The following is a 19415-nucleotide window of genomic DNA, read 5'->3' as shown; positions in this document are numbered from 1 at the left end:
TGTTGACACGCCTAAAGAAGGCCTTCGGGATAAGAATGGGGAGGCACTGGAACAGGAACAAAAACCTTGGGAGCACCGTCACCTTAACTGACTTCACCCTACCCGCCAGGGACAGCGGCAACGCGTCCCACCTCCTGAACTCCTCCTCCATTTGCTTCACTAGCCTCGTGAAATTAAGTCTATGCAGGGCCCCCCAGCTCCTGGCCATCTGGACCCCCAAATACCTGAAGCTCCTCTCCGCCCTTTTTAGTGGGAGCTCACCAATCCCCCTCTCCTGGTCCCCTGGGTGAACCACGAACAACTCGCTCTTTCCCATGTTGAGCTTGTACCCTGACAATCCCCAAACTCCCTGAGGATCCTCATTACCTCCGGCATTCCCCCCACTGGGTCCGCCACATATAGCAGCAAGTCGTCCGCATAGAGCGACACCCTATGCTCCTCCCCACCCCGCACCAACCCCCTCCAGTTCCTCGATTCCCTCAGTGCCATAGCGAGGGGTTCAATCGCCAGTGCGAAGAGCAGGGGGGACAGGGGACACCCCTCCCTCATCCCTCGATGCAACCGAAAGTACTCCGACCTCCTCTTGTTCGTGGCCACACTCGCCATCGGGACCGCGTACAACAGCCTAACCCACCTGACAAACCTCTCCTCAAACCCGAACCTCTTCAGCACCTCCCACAAGTACCCCCACTCTACCCTATCGAAGGCCTTCTCAGCGTCCATCGCCACCACTATCTCTGCCTCCCCCTCCCTCGCCGGCATCATAATAACGTTCAGGAGCCTCCGCACATTCGCATTCAACTGCCTCCCCTTCACAAACCCCATCTGGTCTTCGTGGATCACCTGCGGCACACAATCCTCAATTCTCGTAGCTAAGACCTTCGCCAGCACCATGGCATCTACGTTCAGCAGTGAAATCGGTCTGTAAGACCCACACTGCAGGGGATCCTTCTCCCGTTTCAGGATCAAGGAGATCAGTAGGGGAGGATCTCGGCAACGTATCAGGTGATGCAGGAGGAGGAGGAGGCCTCGGTGGAGGAGCTAAACGGTAAGTGGGAGAAGGAGTTGGATGAGGAGATTGATGAGGGGACGTGGGCGGATGCCCTGGGGAGAGTGAACTCTTCCTCCTCTTGCGCGAGGCTCAGCCTCATACAATTTAAGGTGCTGCATAAGGCTCACATGACCGGGGCAAGGATAAGCCGGTTCTTTAGGTGCATGGACAGGTGTGTTAGGTGCTCAGCGAGCCCAGCAAACCACACCCACATGTTCTGGGCGTGCCCAGCGCTGGAGGACCTTTGGAAGGGCGTAGCGATGACGGTGTCGAGGGTGGTAGGTTCCAGGGTCAAGCCGGGCTGGGGGCTCGCAATATTTGGGGTGGCAGAGGAGTCGCTAGTGCAGGAGGCGAAAGAGGCCAATATTCTGGCCTTTGCGGCCCTGGTAGCCCGGCGAAGGATTCTTCTTCAGTGGAAGGATGCGAGGCCCCCAAGCGTGGAATCCTGGATCAATGATATGGCGGGGTTTATTAAATTGGAGAGGGTGAAATTCACCTTAAGGGGATCGGTGCAAGGGTTCTTCAGACGGTGGCAACCATTCCGAGACTTCCTGGCAGAGCGTTAGAAGATGGTCAGCAGCAGCAACCGGGGGGGGGGGCGGGGGCGGGGGCGGGGGGGGCTTGGTTCTTTTTTCTTGAGTGGGCGTGTATTTTTGCTTTTGTGTTGATGAAGGCTGTTAATTTATTATTTATGTATATGGTGGGGGGGGGGGGGGGGGGTTGTTCTTTTCTTTCTGTATTTTGTTCTTGATATTTTGTAATAACATTTATTTTTTAAAAAAGAGGGTGGCGTTTGAGATGGGGAGCATTGCAGCCAATTCAGGGGCAGGTATGCGATGGTCAGTAGGAGACTGGAGGAGATAATAATCTTTATTATTGTCACAAGTAGGTTTACATTAACACAGCAATTAAGTTACTGTGAAAAGCCCCTAGTAGCCACATTCCGGCGCCTGTTCAGGTACACTGAGGGAAAATTCAGAATGTCCAATTCACCTAACAAGCACGGCTTTCGGGACTTGTGGGAGGAAACCGGAGCGCCCGGAGGAAACCCACGCAGACACAGGGAGAACGCGCAGATTCCACACCAGACAGTGACCCAAGCCGGGAATCGAACCTGGGACCCTGGAGCTGTGAAGCAACAGTGCTAACCACTGTGCTACCATGCCGCCCGTTTCAGTTATTGAGAAGCAGACCTTCGACCGGATAACGACGGGGTTAGATCTGCAGGACACTATGGCACGATAAGCGACATACACCAGCGAACCGTTTATTGCTGGGCCTCTCAGTTGGATTGGTAGCCGATGCACCGCATCAACGACCATTACTAAAAAATTGGCCGGTGGACACTCATTTACAAAGCTCTATATGAGCCATGCGCATTTGCAATTAGAATTGGACCCTGCCTCCTGTACATACATCACTATAAACACCCTGTCCTGGACCCTGCGTGACAGGTCCCCCATCCTTCTAATACCTGTACACTAGTACACCAGGCTGCCCTTTGGATTGCCATCGGCCTGTGCCATATTCCAGAGGGTAATGGAAAACATACTGAGAGGTTTGCCGCGGGTGGCAGTGTATCTGGACAATGTATTAGTCACAGGAGAAACTGAGCAGGACATTTAAGTAATTTAGATGAGGTTCGCCATCGTTTCTCCGAGACGGACGTTCACCTGCAGAGAGAAAAATGCATTTTTCATGCGAGGGAGCTTGTGTACTTGGGTTACCCAGTAGACCGCGAAGGGTTCCTTGCACCTGGTCGTGGAAAAAATACGGGAAATTCAGCAAGCTCCTACACCTGAAAACACAACCGAGTTGCGGTCTTTTTTGGGATTGTTAAACTTTTATGGAACGTTCATTCCCGACCTTGTGACCATGTTAGCCCCCCTACACCTCCTTTTGAAAAGGAACCAGGAATGGGTGTGGAAAAAGCAGCAGGAAGAAGCATTTACACAAGTTTTAAAAAAACAATTGACTTCCTCCGGCTTGTTAACATGCTATGATCCCACCAAACCACTAATTGCCACGTGTGACAGTCATACGACATTGAAGGTGGTAGAGAGAGAGGCTGAACGTTTTCACCTCCTGGGCACTGGCCGACCTGAGCGCAATTATGCGCAAATTGAGAATGAGGGTCTGAGAGTTGTCTTCACCATGAAGAAATTCTTTCAGTCTGTGTTTGGTTGGCAATTCACAATCATCATGCACCACAAACCGCTGTCTTTTTAAAGAAGGTGATTCCACCCATCGCCTCCGCTAAGACACCGCATTAGGCCCTCCTGCTGGCCACTTATGACTGCTCATTTGAACATCGTCCGGGTTCCCAGATTGATAATGTGGATGCATTAACCCGACTGTCTTTTCCAATGCACCCTCCTTCTCCTCCCATGACTTACAAGGTGGTGGCTACGTTCAGTTTATGGATTTGTTGCCGGCTACAGCATCTCAAATCCATGAGTGGACACACACCGATCCGATCCTTTCGAAAGCGCAACACATAGTCCTGTATGGGGATCAGCATAGAAGACTGCCAAATGAATGTCAGACATTCTCGATGACAATGTCCAAGTATAGTGTAGAAGCCGGCATAGTTTTGTGAGGGGTGCATCGCCGTTGTTCTGGGCAAGGGTCAAGACCTGATTCTGAGGGATCTACACTGGGTGCGGCCCCGTATCACCCGAAAGGATGGTCCAGAATTTCAAACAAGGGCTGGAGAAACAGACTTCGGGGTCAATGGACACGAGACTGGCTAGGTTCTTGTTCTGCGATTGGACCACTCCACATGCCGCGACTGGGGTAGCACTGGCTGAATTGTTAATGGCCCAAAGATTTCGAACCCATCTTAGTCTGCTTTCCCTGTTATTGGCGGGAAAGTACACCATAACCAGGAGCAGCAAGGACATTTCCCGATTAGACGAAAACCACCCAGACTATTTGTACCAGGTGACGCAGCCTATGTTAGAAACTTGACGGTGCCCAGTGGATCTCTGGGACCATAGTCCGCCAGACAGGGCCTGTATCGTATCACGTTCAGGCACATGTCGTGTCATGAGAAAGCACCTCAATCACATAAGGTCCAAGAAACAAGTCTTACGAAGGACTCTCGGGAGAAGAAAATTACAGTCAAATCAAATCCAATGCCAACAGAGGCTAGAGCATTACCCCAAGCGGGTCAAGACACCGAAATGAGAAATCTTAGATAGGAATTCTGAAATGGAAACCCAAGCGTCCAAAGTCACTGATAGAGAGCAAGCAGTGCAGCTGCCTCAGACAGTGCATCCACCACGATGTTCCAAACGGAAGCGGCGTTCACCATCCAGATTTAAGCTACCAGATCCAGCACCGCCAGTGCAAGAAGCACAGCCAAGTGTGAAGAGAGTCCAGCCCCCTCCTACTCTACAGCCGTCAGCAGAGTCATCAGACTTTGGGGATGATGCGTGTTATAACCTGCATGAGACGTATGTGGCTGGAGCAATCAGTCTCTCCGTGAGCCTCGCTGAATACAAGCTTCCACGCCAAGGGGGATCTCATGATTGAGATTTTTTTCAAAGTCGTCCTGGTATGGAACCGACAGAGCAGACCCGACTGGGATCTGATGTGTATTGTAAATATAATTGCTTTGCAATAAACCAAGTTTCCTTTTGATCATCTTGATTCAGATCGTTTGTGGTCCACAAAAGGATCAATTTTAATATTCTCAAATAATAAGAAATACTGGTCCATGTGACCTGGCAACCCTTGACCTGGAAGCAATATCAATAGGAAGATATGAAAATCGTGTGGCTGGTAGAGGTGGAGGCAGAGGTCAATCACCACACTGTGCAGGGGCTCTCTGGTGATACTGTGCGAGTGGGCTAAAAAGGCCTAAAAGCTTGAAGGCTATGTGAGTAGCTCAGAGATGCAAGAGCTGGTTGTGTTACCAGAAATAGCTAAACCATGAACTCGGTGGTGTTGGTTGGAAAGGAATTCTGGAAAGCTGTACCATCAGGACTGTTGTAACCTGAATTGTGTCTTGCTGATGGTAATCATACCAATGAGACTCGAAGGTGAAAACAGTTGTCGGATAGGATTCCTAACTGACCTGCAGGAACAACAGATGGCATATTGTAGAACTGTGTAGCTGCACAGTGCTACATTTGTGTAATGAGTAACACAGGGGTTGTGGTTGAGGAAGATGTATCTTTGTTGTATCGACTATTTAAAGTGCAATTTACCTTGTTATTTGAAGTATCATCTACCTGCTAATTCATGTTCAATTTGCATTGGTTCTTATATGTGTCAAACTAAAAGCTACAAAAAGTGGAATCTTGTAATTTCTTCATTTGGGAGATATTCAGTAAATTTGGTTTACAATTTCCCCCTGGGGATTGTAACAATGGGCAGCACTTTGATGTTCACCCTCCGCTCATTGGATCCGGTAGTGAGGGACCTAACAATGCTCATTAAGGAGCTAGCTGAAGGCCACTCACAAAATGACTGCAGGAGATGTCATAGCTTTTTTATTTGGTGATGCCAGGAGGAAAAGGAGTGCTCTTCTGGGCCCACAAAAACAGCCTAGCCACTGCTAGGCTTTCCAAGGCCCACCCTTAGGATCACTTCCTCATCTCACAGCATCCAACGATCACCCAGCTTAATAAGGCAAGCAGCCCTCCCAGAACAAGTGAGCTATGGTATTGCAGAGCACCCACTTGTTTCCCACAACTCTCCCGTGGCATTCAAATGAGCCCCTTGCCTCAAAAAGGTTACAGCTTCACACCAGGAAGGATTGGTGGTTGGTGCAGCTGCTCTGCCTACTTTGTGTCCATTTCTGGCAGAAGTAGAAGATGGCAGCCTGGATAATTAAAAAAGCTGTAAGTATGTGACAATGCAAAGGCACTGTGCTTTCGACACCAACTCACAGTGATAGCCTGGGAGGGTGTCTCATGGCAGAGAAAAAAGACATGCAGCAGGGTACTTATTTTTATGTTTAAAAAGAATACAATAACCTTTTTTAACGTTCTATCTAAACTGCTGTCATGCAGGGACAACATACCAACTTATTAATTCATTAAACTTGGGGATTAGTGTCAGTCCTCGGATAGTACGAGTCACTGCAAAGCTATTGCATAATCTTGGGAAAGTAAAATCAGAGGCAAGCAAAGCTATCCTGTCCCTCTCTTAATTATATTGCTGCCTTGCATGGTGCAGTCACTAAAGGCTGTATTTTCACCATTTGTTGATGGTAACAAAAGGATTTGAGTATGTAATGGTGCTTCCCACTTTGTATCCATTTCGATATTTCCCAGTGTCTGGCCTGAAAATAATTTGACTCCAACATGCACTGAGTGTAGCTTTGCTCTTATACCATTTGTCCACATCTGAAAGTGAAGCTTGTGTGACACAATGTTATATAAAAGGGAGGAATGTCAGTTCAGAAGGGAACATATCAACCCTCATTTGAAACTACTTAATCTATCACACAAAGAATCATATCAACCACAAAAATTGCTTTTAAAGTGGCTCAAACACAGGGGGAGAAAAAAACATTAAAATATATCTGTATGATTTATTTTGAAAGCCCTTTAAAACAGGGATTTCATTTTTAGCAAGGAAGATGCATTTGTGCCCCATCTGCCTATTGAAACAGGGATCAGAATGGCAGGAATTGCATTAGCCCTTCATCTTCTTTTGAAGCTTAGTGAATGAAACTTAAACTGTCAAAGCATTGCCCATTGGAAGGAGGAAATAGCATTGCCGTATGAAACAATCAGTATATTATAGTATAAGACCATAAGACATAGGAGCGGAAGTAAGGCCATTCAGCCCATCGAGTCCACTCCGCCATTCAATCATGGCTGATTTCAACTCCATTTACCCGCTCTCTCTCCATAGCCCTTAATTCCTCGAGAAATCAAGAATTTATCAACTTCTGTCTTAAAGGCACTCAACGTCCCGGCCTCCACCGCCCTCTGTGGCAATGAATTCCACAGACCCACCACTCTCTGGCTGAAGAAATTTCTCCTCATCTCTGTTCTAAAGTGACTCCCTTTTATTCTAAGGCTGTGCCCCCGGGTCCTAGTCTCCCCTGCTAATGGAAACAACTTCCCAACGTCCACCCTATCTAAGCCATTCATTATCTTGTAAGTTTCTATTAGATCTCCCCTCAACCTCCTAAACTCCAATGAATATAATCCCAGGATCCTCAGACGTTCATCGTATGTTAGGCCTACCATTCCTGGGATCATCCGTGTGAATCTCCGCTGGACCCGCTCCAGTGCCAGTATGCCCTTCCTGAGGTGTGGGGCCCAAAATTGCTCACAGTATTCTAAATGGGGCCTAACTAATGCTTTATAACGCTTCAGAAGTACATCCCTGCTTTTATATTCCAAGCCTCTTGAGATGAATGACAACATTGCATTTGCTTTCTTAATTACGGACTCAACCTGCAAGTTTACAATTAGAGAATCCTGGACTAGGACTCCCAAGTCCCTTTGCACTTCAGCATTATGAATTTTGTCACCGTTTAGAAAATAGTCCATGCCTCTATTCTTTTTTCCAAAGTGCAAGACCTCGTACTTGCCCACGTTGAATTTCATCAGCCATTTCTTAGACCACTCTCCTAAACTGTCTAAATCTTTCTGCAGCCTCCCCACCTCCTCCATACTACCTGCCCCTCCACCTATCTTTGTATCATTTGCAAACCTAGCCAGAATGCCCCCAGTCCCGTCATCTAGATCGTTAATATATAAAGAGAACAGCTGTGGCCCCAACACTGAACCCTGCGGGACACCACTCGTCACAGGTTGCCATTCCGAAAAAGAACCTTTTATCCCAACTCTCTGCCTTCTGCATGACAGCCAATCGTCAATCCATGTTAGTACCTTGCCTCGAATACCATGGGCCCTTATTTTACTCAGCAGTCTCCCGTGAGGCACCTTATCAAAGGCCTTTTGGAAGTCAAGATAGATAACATCCATTGGCTCTCCTTGGTCTAACCTATTTGTTATCTCTTCAAAGAACTCTTAACAGGTTTGTCAGGCACGACCTCCCCTTACTAAATCCATGCTGACTTGTCCTAATCTGACCCTGCACTTCCCAAAGTCTCAGTCAAAGTTGCTGGATAAACGTGGCAGAGCTGGCAACACCTGTGGAGAGACAACAGAGTTAACGTTTCGAGTCCATGTGACCCTTCCACAGTTAGGAAGCAATTTGTCTGCAACTTTCCCAGGTGTAATAAACCCTGTTCTCTGAATCGTTCGTCGAAGATGATGACAAGAAAGTTTACTTGTGTTTCCTTCTGCTTCCATATGACAGACAAAGCTATGATATTCACATTATGGCTATGGTGGACCAAACTGGCTTCAAGTCTGGAAACCTGCTAGACTTAAAGAATCCTTTCTTTAGGTAAGTCTTTCAATTTTGTTTCATACAATATTCATCGTTACAGCAAGCCTTAGAACGATGTGAAAGTAGCATTGCATTGCTGATTTGTTGACTGTTTTAAACATAAAAGTATTAGATAGATGTATACAGTAATTCAGTGTGATATAATACTTGCTACATAATATAAATATTAAACTTTATGGATTTTTGGTTTCCACGTTGACAGTGCGAATTGGCCAGTCTCCACTGAAATGTACAAAATAATGAGTGTTACCTATTTCTTATTTCCCTTTAACTCATTATTACATTCCTGTGCATTTCCCTACACCCTTACTGGGAGGCAGTGGTACAGTGGTATTGTTGCTAATCCAGAACCCAGGATAATGATCTGGGGACCCCGGTTCGAATCCCACCAAGGCAGTTGATGGAATTTAAACTCAATAAAATATCTGGGAATTAAAAGTCTAATGGTGGGGTGGGGACAATGAAACCATTGTCGATTATCGTAAAAACCCATCTGGTTCACTCATGTCCTTTAGGGAAGGAAATCTGCCATCCTTACCTGGTCTGGCCTATGTGTGACTCCAGACCCACCGCAATGTGGTTGACTCTTAACTGCTCCCTCATGGGTAATTAGGGATGGGCAATAATGTTGACACAGTCTGTGATGCCCACATCCCACAAACAAATTTTTAAAAGGCAATAAACATGTTCCAGGCCTCCACCAGTTACCCCTTTGATAGTATGAATGTTATGAGGTCCCCTCATATTTTCTTCCCCTTCTCGCCTTCATCGCTCTGTGGAAACATTGTCGTCTCCCTTCAGCATCTGGCCTGATATCTTTGCTGCAATTATAGAATCATAGATTTACCATGTAGAAGGGGGCCACTCAGCCCATCGAGTCTGCATGTCCCTTGGAAAGAGCACCCCAAGCCTGCACCCTATCCCCTAACCCAGTAACCCCATTTAACCTTTTGGATGCTAAGGGGCAATTTATCATGGCCAATCCACCTAAACTGCACATCTTTGGACTGTGGGATGAAACCAGAACACCCAGAGGAAATCCACGCAGACACGGGGAGAAAGTGCAAACGCCACACATACAGTCATCCGAGGCTGGAATTGAACCCGGGTCCCTGGCGCTGTGAGGAAGCAGTGCTAACCACTGTGCCGCCCTCATGTATGTCTACATGAATAGGTTCCCTGTCGACTCCCGTCAACCCCAGCCTCCAAACGGAAGAAAGGCTGAGTTTATCAGCACATACTGCTCGTTCCCTTGGATCTGCCCCCCACTGCCCCAAATCGGAGGCCTACTGCCCATCAGGGGTCTAGTGCACCCCCCCCCCCCATCCCATCACTCTGCCCCACATCAGGGGGTCTCCTGACCTCTCTTCGCCCGCTCCACCGCCAGGGTCTGATGCTTACCCAATGATTGGGATCTCCTGCCCCCACCCCACCCCAATCACTGCTGTCCCTGCCACCCTACCCCCAACCACTTGGATCTCTTGCCTCCCCACCCCAACATCTGGGATCTCCTGCCCCCGCCCCCATGGTTGGGACCCACAGCTCCCCTTACTCCCTCACCTCTCCACCTGCAAACTGGGGATCTAGATATCAGGTCATTTCTATATGGAAATTGTACCTGTCAGCACTTTTCAAAGGTGCCTGATACATTGGACTGTGACTGACTGGTATTGAAACAAAAGCATTGTGGAATAATTGCTGCGTTACATTTCCCATCTGAGTGGCTGGAATTTTCAAAAAGGTTGAACATTTTTGAGAATTTGGAAACTGCAATTAGACGGGAACACAAATGCAAGGCTTATGTTCTGGAACAGGGCTGGACAGACTTGATGCAGGGATAAAAGCAAATTACTGCGGATGCTGGAATCTGAATCCAAAACGAAAATGCTGGAAAATCTCAGCAGGTCTGGCAGCATCTGTAAGGAGAGAAAAGAGCTAACGTTTTGAGTCCAGATGACGCTTTGTCAGAGCTTTGATTTTCCAGCATTTTCTTCTTGATACAGGGATGATGTTTTCTCTGGCTGAGGTGGTCCAGAACAAGGGGTCACAGTCTCAGGATACCGGGCATTTAGGACTGAGATTAGGATGATTTTCTTCACTCAGAGTGTAGTGAACCTGTGGAATTCTCTACCTTGGATGGCTGTGGAGGCCAAGTCACTGAACGTATTTAAGAAGGAAACCGATAGATTTCTATACTCTAACGGCATCAAGAGATATGGGGAGAGCATGGGAGAATGGCATTGAGATAAAGAATCAGCCATGATCATAATGAATGGCAATGCAGGCTTAAAGGGCCGAATAATCTACTCCTGTTCCTATTTTCTATGTTTGTATGTCACCTGTGCAGTGTTTTTATGGTGAGCCTAACATCACTCTGAGAGCTTTCCATTTCTCCAATTCTGACCTCTTGTGCATCCCTGGTTTCCCATTGTTGGTTGTACCTTCAGCTGTCTGGGCCATGAGCTCTGAAATTCCCTCTCTGTCTCGCTGCCTTTGAAATGCTTCTCCTTACATACCTCTTTGATGAAGTCTTTTCTCACTTGTCCTAATACCTCCTCGTGTGTCTTTAACCTTATTTTGACAACGTTCCTGTGAGATGCCTTGCGACATTTTTACTATGCTAAGGATGCTATCTGAATACAAATCATTATTGTCTCAGAATGTTTTTCTTTTAGTATGTCAAAGAAAGAAAAGAAACATTTTCAATTTAGCATTCAAACAAACTTTGAAAACTTGAGTTATCTTGGCAGAATAAATCTTTTTGTTAACGAGAATAGAAGTCAGATAAAGATAGTCTCCTTTGAGTCATCAGATTCTTTATTCTCTTGTTTGTGCTTTCTATTTGTTCATCAGTTCTTACGAATGAATCCCTTGTGAAAGATCCCTCTGTAAACTGACACCAGCATATCTACCGAACAAGATACTCAGGTGATGCATAGGAGCAGGACTGCAGTGCAACAGCATTTGGGTGGAACTAGAATCAGAATTTTTGGTGATGCCTCCAAGTTGCAATAACCCCTTTTCTAGAACATTTTATCAGTCTGTATTAATGAATGAATAAACACACATTGTGTGAATTGATGTAGTTATTCTGCACTCGTTCAAAATATCAGATATAGTCTGAGCTTTTGAACCAGCCAAAGGCAGCCAAGTAAACCATCAGCTGACAGCTGCACAACAACAAAAGTAATGTGATAATCGGAAATTTACAATTTTATACATGTGTATCTGTCTTTGCACACAGTCAGATGATCTGTAGTAGGTCAGATCTAATCAAAAATGTTGTGTAAACTGGGACAGTTATATCAAGCTGGACAGTGATGTGACTTTTTTATTGCAACTTTAATAATAATGGATAATCCACATGAGACAATGCTTCATGTCATGCTTAGAGGAAAAGATTTTAGAATCAAACATTTAATAGGTATGGCTTATTTATATATTAGGATTCTATGTGACATATTATACACATGTAGCCACACTGCAGTGGAAAATATGAGTCCCTTTCATAATGAAACTTTACACACATTAAATCGGAGGATGTGGCATATTTTGTTATCCAATGCTAAGCACTCATTCCTGGGTTGGATGCAGAACCAAATGTAGAGTAAAACAACCCACACTCTGCCCCAACAATGAAGAACAACCTGAAAGTCAGAAGAGTTTCCACTACTGCAGTAACTGGGAATTGCACTTTCCAAACCAACCTTTCTTGCAGTATATTTAACCATGACGGCCAGTTAATTCTAACTTCTGCCAAGTTATGGGTAGTTTTATCATGGAACTCGCCTTGCAACCATGGGAGGTGCAAGACCAATGTGCTGCCAAACTCTATATTTGGGCCTCCTGTACAGAATTATTGTTGTTGTTTAATATTATTTGCAGAGGTTGTTCAAATGTTACCATTTTACCCACTCCAAAAGGAAACCAAAGTAGTTGGTCAACTTTATATTTATTTTTCTAATACCGTATTTGTGAAAGGAATACAATAGCTTCGAAGCAGTAACTAAGTCAGGATTGAAGAAAGAGGTTTTGAGAAAATTAGACAAGTGTTTTGTTTAATTTTCCAGGGATGCCTAGAGGGCTCTACTTTGTAACAGTTAGCAAATTCACATCTTCAGGCCACAAGACATCTGGACGGTCGCTGCTGCAGGCCAGCTGCCTGCACCAAATTGTACACACGCAGTTGTGAACTGTAAGGAAATTGAATACCTTGCCGCATTTTCCTTCCAAAGGATTGTAGCCCCCACCCCTTTTTTCTGCTGAAAATCGGGTTTTGCTTAAGAATCTGATTTTACCAGAATATCAGAATTTATAAAGAAAACTATTCAGACTCTGAAATCTATTGCATATCTGAACTTGTGTGTGACTCAAAATGCAGAATTTAAGGGAGTCATTTTCTGATAACCATCTGATGCAGAACAGAAACGGTTAGAGCTGAAGCTCAAACTCCTGTATGTATGACGGTACATTTCTTTTAGAGAATGGAGGATCCATATTCATGACACTGATAGCAGTTGACCTGGATAAGTGCAGTCAGAATTGGCCAAGTCAATACAATTGTTTTTGTAATAAAAGTCTAATGAGTCACGGGCCAGGAACTTCCTGCTCACTGCACAACACCAGGTGCTATCAGTAGCATAACGTCCGATTTGAACAATATGATATGCGAAAAGGCTACCTCATACCAATGGCTTTTGCTTGTATCATCTAATAGAAAGAAAATAAACTGTAGAATTGTGACATGTGTTATTTAGTCTATATTCATTTAACATTTGCTAGAATATTCTTCTTCAAACATTTAATGATCTAGTACCCGTTTCTAATTAGTAAAGTGTCAATATCTGGACAAGTCCATTGTTTAGATTGTTCTCCATATCATATTTTTGCCACAGTATACAGTTTCACATTTATTTCCCATTAAAACCCTTTTAACATCAATTTAAAATCAAAATGTGCGTTTGGAAAACTGCCCTTCGGACACACTTTTCAGCCAATCTAATCTCTCTTTTTCAAGTATGTGCCCATCTTCAAAATGGATAGTGGGAGCCAGGAGGAAGAAGAAAGAAATAAAATGTTTGGAAGCGTGAATATTCAGGATTTCTGACCTGGATGATTAATCTTAATGGTCTGCTTCTAAGTAAACCCTCGAAAGAGGGAAAGTTATTTTCCTTGTCAAAACAGAGAACAGCTCTCACAGGAGGGAGATTACTCTTCCAGCTCTGAAATAGTTAAACAGCTTTCAGTTCCTTCCTAGTGGGGGATTCCCCAGGTAAGTCACTCAAAGTAAACCGTTACTTTTTCAGCATGGATTCTTGTCTTTTGGGACTTATCCTAACGGGTTTCTAGGAATTTAAACTTACTCAATGTAACACACACTTTATATTTTACTGGGGTTTTATTACAAACAGTTTAAAAGAGAAAAACATTTTACGAGTCTACAAAATGTAAGTCTATTAACAGTTTGTCGTTAGTGTGAGCTTGCCAACAGACTGTCAGTTCTAAAAAAAATAAATATACTTAAACATGGATATCCAAAGTATCTCTGACTACAAAACTTTTAACAGAGTAAAAAAGTCATACTCTCAGATTGACTTGTTTGATGAAACAGGCAGGAACATAACTTTGACTCCTCTCTCTCCTTTGAGAGAGTTACAGGAAAGGAAGGCTGGTTCGGGTGAATTTGTTTCTTTTATACATTTTTCTTCTCTTTCTCTGGAACAGCCTTACGGTAAATAGCCAGTATTAGGCTATCTTAGAGAAGGCTATTCATATTTTAGATTTATATTTTTTCCTACGGACAGTGAGCTATCTTATAACCTTGACGGGATTAGCCTATGGTGGGCCATCTTAAAGTTGGATATTCATAGGTATAGGATCCCTTTTTTTAAGGAGGTTATTCAAAGGATGTTTTCTCTGTGTTTAATTGCAGTGCTGGTGTCAATACATCTTTAAATATGGCCAGAATAATAGGTTTGAACAACATGTTATCTCTGTGGGCCACTTTGCTAATCTTTTTCTAATGATGTTAGGAAGAATTTTCTGTTTATCAACTCAACATCCTGGAGTATAATTTATTCTCTTTGTTACATTCGTTGTTTGGGGTAGTTTGAACTATTTAAGTCTTATTCATAATTCTATTTGTTATGTTTCTATCCCAATGGGTATTTGCCATTCTGAATGATAATTACATGATACAAGTTTCATTTGTACTATTTGATTTCATCTGGTTCTGTGGTCAGTGTGATATTCATCACAAGATTTTTTTAAAAACAAAACTTAAGGTAAAATAGGGGTGAAAACGCAGCACCAGCAGAGAAAGGAAATGTGATGTTAATAAAAATTTAGGTCAGATGGTGAATGGGGGACTACGTGATTTCTCTTTGTTAAATTGTATTTTAAAGGTGCATTTTAGTTCTTTAAGGTGTTATGCATTGTAATACTCCTCCAGCTGTTTGATTAGCGTTATTACAGTCTGAGGTTTGGGTTGAACATCAATTTTATTTTTTTTATAAATGTTTTTTATTGGGTTTTTGAACAAAGTATATTTACCGTTATGTACACAGGATAAGAGACATATCACATATATAGAAGAGAAGGCACACCCAAACATACCAAAGAAAAGAAAATAGTAAATAATTTTTAAAAATACAATAAAAAATAAAATAGAATAACTGGTATGGTATTGTGCACCAGCTCAACAGCAGCAACTCTGTACACCTAGCAAAATTATTTATAAACATAAATGGGCGACTGTTGGTTGGGGGGAGGGGGGGGGGTGGAGACTGGGGAAGTAAATATACATTTGGGTGCCGGAGAAACAATTACAGTGGGCAATACTCGAATGGGTTTGGTGTTGGTGTTGTCGGGTTGAACATCAATAACAACAAGACATATTCGATGAGCAGTCATGTCAAGAGCAGTCTGGCATTCAGCCCGCAACCACTGCGAATGTAGATCAGTTTCAATTTCTGGGATTGAAAGTGGCCGCAAATCGGAACAGGAGCACTGAACTCAAGGCCAAGGCTAGCAACGTCCCACTCTACAATTTGGCAGTTGAGTAGAATACGGAGGGCATCCAACACTGGTCTACACTTGAAAAATCAAATTCCAAATCCCTACTATGGAGCATTGAGTTGTACAGGGCGGGAGCAGCACCTGAAATAAAGCTGAGAGGAGGTTTACGTCTTTTGAAATGTGACTGTGGCAGTGTCCTTCGAATCAGCTGACAAAATCCAAAACGTATACAGAGTGACTGAGCCAATTGCCTTTAAAGTCAATAACCTAGATTTTCATAGTCATGGAGACTTGGGGACCTTACAAAATGGTGGGCAGGCCCTGAATCCAGAAGTCCTGCCTCCACATCTGACAAATCCTTTTTAAACCAGGGACAAGGTGGAGAAGGGTGAGATGTGGGGGAGGGCCATTACTCCTATATGTGGGAAACCAAAACTCTTCAGGGTTATTTAAACACAGTGCTGAGTTCAAACAGACCCAATTTTTACTGGAGCAAGGGCTTTATACAATAGTTTGGACGTTAGCAGTATTTAGCAAAGTCATAAATGCTCTTGAAGGGTGGATAAGGTCTGTTGAACTGTCAACTGTCTAATTATTTTAATGGACAACCTTTTTAAAATTTAAAAAACAAGCTTCCTGCCTGTGCCTGTGAGGGTTAAAAAGAAATCTCTTTTAGAATTTTAAATAGCTGTTTGTTGACTTAAATCAAATGCTATCATTATATTATTAATACTTCTCTGCTTTCCACAACTATCATCACAATGCGTGGCTGTACGTTTGATTGACAGCTCAAAGGGGTTATATCCTGGGAAGAGATTTTAATGGATTGAAAGTGCTTTCGTGAATTGGAGTGTTTTATGTAGTGAACTCTATAGTAGATATTGAACTTTATTTTACATACGAACATTTGAAATAGGAGCAGAAATAGGCCATTCAGCCCTTTGAGCCTGTAATGCCCTTTAATAAGATTATGGCTGATCTGATTGTGCTTTGAATTCTACATTTCCATCTACCCCCCCCCCCCCAAATTAACTTAGATTCCTATTAGGCAGGGGAATCAATCTACCTCCGCTTTAAAAAATATTCAATGACCCCGCCTTCTGAGGCATAAAGTTCCTAAGTTGCAAAACCCCCCGAAATAAATAATTTCTCCTCTGTCCTATAAAGGTGACCCCCTAGTTCTGGACTCACCCACAAACCCACAAGAGAAAACATCCTTTCCACATCCACCTTAAAAAGATCTTTCAGTCTGTCACCTCTCACTCGTCTAACTCCAGTGGAAACCAGGCCAGTCTGTCCAACCTTTCCTCATGAGTCCAACCTGCTCATTCCATGTATCAATCTAATAAACCTCCCCTCAACCGTCTCCAATTCATTTACATCCCTCCTTAAATAAAGAGTCCAAAAATGCACGTAATATTCAAGACAAAAACAGAAAATGCTGGACAATCTCACCAGGTCTGACACCATCTGTGGAGAGAGAACTGAGCTAACATTTTGAGTCTGATTGACTCTTTGTCAAAGTAATTTGACGATTACTTTGTCAAATTTGCTTTTATCATAATATTCAAAATGTGGTCTCACCAATGTTCTGTATAGCTGAAGCATAACATCCTTACTTTTATGTTCAATTCCTCTTGTAATAAAGGAATGCAGCACCTTAATTATTTGCTGTACCTTCATACTAACTTTTTGTGACTCATGAAATAAAACACCTGGATCCGTCTGCATCTCAGAGTTCTGCAGTCGTTTTCCATTTATGTAACCCTCTGCTTTATTCAGCTGCCAAAATGCACAACTTCACATTTTTCTCCATTGTACTCCAATTGCCAGATTTTTGTCCACACACTCAACCTATCTATATCCCTCTGCAACCTCCATATGTCCTATGTTGGATACAAAGTGAGTTGGCATGGAAGGTGTAAAGTCAAAGGGTGACGGGTGGGTGAGGTGAGTTGGCACTAAATTGGCACAGGGGCTTTAGGGGCCATTGGAGGTGGGGGCATGGTTTGCATGGAGGGTGTAAGGGGCAAATGGGGTGGGTGGGGTAGCATGAGTTGACATGTATGGGCTTGAGTGGGTAAGGAGGGGAAGAGAACCAAAAATATGAGCAAACAACTGGGACAAAGTCACAGAGAATTGAGGCAGGCCTTTTAACAGTCTATACTCCGCTGCATCCAATCTCCATCTGCGGCAGGCACCTGCTACCCCAGAATAATGATCATGCCATCTGGGGCACTTTTCTGTGAGGCAGGTGTGGCGAGCTGGGAAGTTTCCTGACTCTGCCAAGCTGTTTGTATTGTTGATATGGAAGTGGCTTTCTCTCCTGTTTTTTTTAAATTCAAGTCAAAATTTTGGTGTAATTTTGAATGGAAAATTTATTTTAACTGTGCTTGATGCATATTTTACATACACATTACATAGACAAAGTCTTCTGGCCGCTTCTGCCACCACGATCTTCAGGTCCCGCCGACAGCGACACCCCACCATGGGTTCCCGGCAGCAGCGAGTGCAAATAGGAAAACCCATTGAAAGCGACGGGACCGGAAGACCCCGCCGCCTGCCAATGGCGGGCCGCTGCTGGAACATACGATGTACAGGGAGCACAGATGATCCCACTAATAGGGTCAACAGTAGTGTTTACACTCCACAGGAAACATCTCCCACTATTTCATTGAATCCTATTGGTATTTTCTTGTTCTGCCTCATTTAAACTAGTTTCTTCTTTAAAAAATATTTTATTAAGGCATTTATAATTTTAACAAGAAGATATCTGTTATAACCTGCCTGCTTACCAGTGGCTGGGGACTAATGGCAATCCCACAATCCTTTGAGAGTATGAGCTTCCCCAATGAGGGGCGGAGAAATCATGAGCCGATTCCCTCCATAAATAAAGTTGGCCAGTTGGGAACCGACTAGAAGAGAGTGAGCAGCAAGGAGTTGCTGCTGCTGTTGTGTATATATATGTTATTGTAAATACTTCCGGTTGCGACTATGCCGAGGTAGGTCGGTCGCACAGTCGGCAGCTCCCGCCGATAACGGTCTTTTGGGCACTTTTAAGGAGCTCCAGCGGCATTTGGACGACGATTCCCGGTGCGGGAAGGAAACCGGGAGGGTCCCCCAGCACTGTATGGAGAGGACCTAGGAGTGCAGCGGTCAAAAAAGTGGCTTTAGAGAAGAGAGGAGAAAGGGCGTGGAAAAACAAGATGGCGGCAGGCGGGGATCAGGCAGCGTGGGCCCAGTGGGCCCGGGAGCAGCAGGAGTTTTTAAGAAGCTGCTTTGCTGACTTGAAGGCGGAGATGTTGGCCCCTATGAAGGCGTCGATTGACAGGCTGGTGGAGACCCAGAAGATGCAGGGGACGGCAATCGAGGTGCAGCAGAAGGCCTCTGATAATGAGGATGAGATTCTGGGCCTGGTGGTCAAGAGTGGAAGCGCGCAAAGCACTGCACAAAAAATGGCAGGAGAAGCTGGAGGACCTGGAGAATAGGTCAAGGAGGCAGAACCTGCAGATTCAGGGTCTCCCTGAAGGAGTGGAGGGGTAGGATGCTGGGGCGTATGTGACCACGATGCTGAGTACGCTGATGGGCCCGGGGGCCTTCCCAAGGCCCCTGGAGCTGGATAGGGCACACAGAGTCCTAGCAAGGAGGCCGAGGGCGAACGAGCCGCCGAGGGCTGTGGTGGTAAGATTCCACCGCTTCACCGACAGGCAGTGTGTCCTGCGATGGGCAAAGAATGAGCGGAGTAGCAGGTGGGAGAACACCGAGATCCGGATTTATCAGGACTGGAGTGCAGAGCTGGCCAAGAAATGGGCAGGATTCAATCGGGCCAAGGCGGTCCTCCACGGGAAGGGGGTGAAGTTCAGGCTGCAAAGCTGGCGAGGCTGTGGGTCACATACCAGGACCAACACCATTATTTTGATACGCCGGATGAGGCGTTGACTTCATCAAGAATGAGAAGTTG

The 19415-nt window shown here is 44.6% G+C and overlaps 1 protein-coding gene across 2 annotated transcripts in view; it reads left to right on the top strand.

The window, feature by feature from the left end:
* Positions 1-13180, top strand: part of carm1l (coactivator-associated arginine methyltransferase 1, like) — a 197873-nt gene extending 184693 nt beyond the window's left edge. The window contains exons 12-13 of one of the 2 annotated variants that reach the window (XM_072516891.1): positions 8345-8434; positions 11291-13180. In XM_072516891.1, the coding sequence (XP_072372992.1) occupies positions 8345-8434; positions 11291-11303 (103 nt within the window). In that variant the 3' untranslated portion in view covers positions 11304-13180. The remainder of the gene's footprint in view (positions 1-8344; positions 8435-11290) is intronic. The other variant, XM_072516892.1, reaches the window with a different exon arrangement.
* Positions 13181-19415: the final 6235 nt, after the last annotated feature.

Source organism: Scyliorhinus torazame, chromosome 9, assembly GCF_047496885.1.
Source record: "Scyliorhinus torazame isolate Kashiwa2021f chromosome 9, sScyTor2.1, whole genome shotgun sequence".
Classification (NCBI taxonomy): Eukaryota; Metazoa; Chordata; class Chondrichthyes; order Carcharhiniformes; family Scyliorhinidae; genus Scyliorhinus; species Scyliorhinus torazame.
Note: the sequence above shows the minus strand (reverse complement) of the source record. Positions and strands in the feature narration are given on the sequence as shown.